This window comes from Carlito syrichta, unplaced genomic scaffold, assembly GCF_000164805.1.
Source record: "Carlito syrichta isolate Samal-C Ts95f unplaced genomic scaffold, Tarsius_syrichta-2.0.1 Scaffold308154, whole genome shotgun sequence".
In the NCBI taxonomy this organism is placed as follows: domain Eukaryota; kingdom Metazoa; phylum Chordata; class Mammalia; order Primates; family Tarsiidae; genus Carlito; species Carlito syrichta.
Genome location: NW_007252250.1, coordinates 333,664 through 334,632, shown reverse-complemented (window position 1 = coordinate 334,632; position 969 = coordinate 333,664). Strand labels below are relative to the sequence as shown.

The window sequence follows — 969 nt, the reverse complement described above, 5'->3', positions numbered from 1 at the left end:
CCTCCCTGTCCCCTCTCCCTTCTCCCCCCCCACCTCCCTCTCCTTTCTCCCCTCTCCCCTCTCCCCTCTCCCTTCTCCCCCCCACCTCCCTCTCCCTTTTCCCCTCTCCCCTCTTCCCTCTCCTTCCAGCTGCCTGGATCTGCATTGTCCGTTACCACCAGTATCGGGACTGGGGGGTCAAAAAGTGGTTTAACCAGCTGATCCTGTGGACCGGCCTCCTTTGTGCCCTGGGGACCTCCGTGGTAGGCAATTTCCAGGTGAGAACCATTCGGCACCTGGAGCTCACAGGGGCTGGAGTCCGGGACTACGACTCCTAGTGAGCCCCGCGGCCGCAGGCCTCCTGTCCCGGGCAATGCGCTCTGCATGGCCTCCTGGGACTCGTAGTTCTCCGCATGGCCTCCTGGGACTCGTAGCCTCCTGGGACTCGTAGTTCTCTTGCCTCGCAAGGGCCTCTGCACGCGGCGCATGCGCGAGGCTCTCTAGCTGCCAGGACCTCTGGATCCCAGGAGGTTTGGACAATGTTCTGCCCACCCCGTCCCGAACTCATTGAATGACGACATTACTGCGATGTCCTCTTTCGTCACGTGTGGCACATTGAGCGCTGAGCACGAGGCTTTCCAGCTTGGCCACGATGTCACTCTGTACGCCCGGTACGGGTTCTCACAGAGAGGGGGTGTCTTCACCGGCTTGTCCGCGGGAATCAGAAAGGAGTTCAGATTCACAGACTCTGGATCCCACATTCGGAACCATGGAGCTCTGTAGAGACTTGCAGGATAAATGTAGAGATAAGATCTCGCCATGTTGCTCAGGCTGGTCTTGAACTCCTGAGCTCAAGCAACCCTCTCGTCTCTGCCTCCCAAAGTGCTGGGATTATAGGCTTGAGCCACTGCGCCTGACCGAAATTCTAAGTATTTAAAAATCTTTTGTTTTTTTTTTTTTACCGGCTCGGTGGCTCAGCCTGTAATCCCC

At 57.8% G+C, this 969-nt stretch overlaps 1 protein-coding gene across 1 annotated transcript in view; it reads left to right on the top strand.

The window, feature by feature from the left end:
* Window positions 1-129: 129 nt before the first annotated feature.
* The window catches only part of TMEM150B (transmembrane protein 150B), a gene marked incomplete at its 5' end in the record, with an annotated part of 5,691 nt that continues 4,851 nt past the window's right edge, over window positions 130-969 (top strand). Inside the window, one exon of the mRNA XM_008065099.1 lies at window positions 130-257. Coding sequence (XP_008063290.1) covers window positions 130-257 — 128 coding nt within the window. The remainder of the gene's footprint in view (window positions 258-969) is intronic.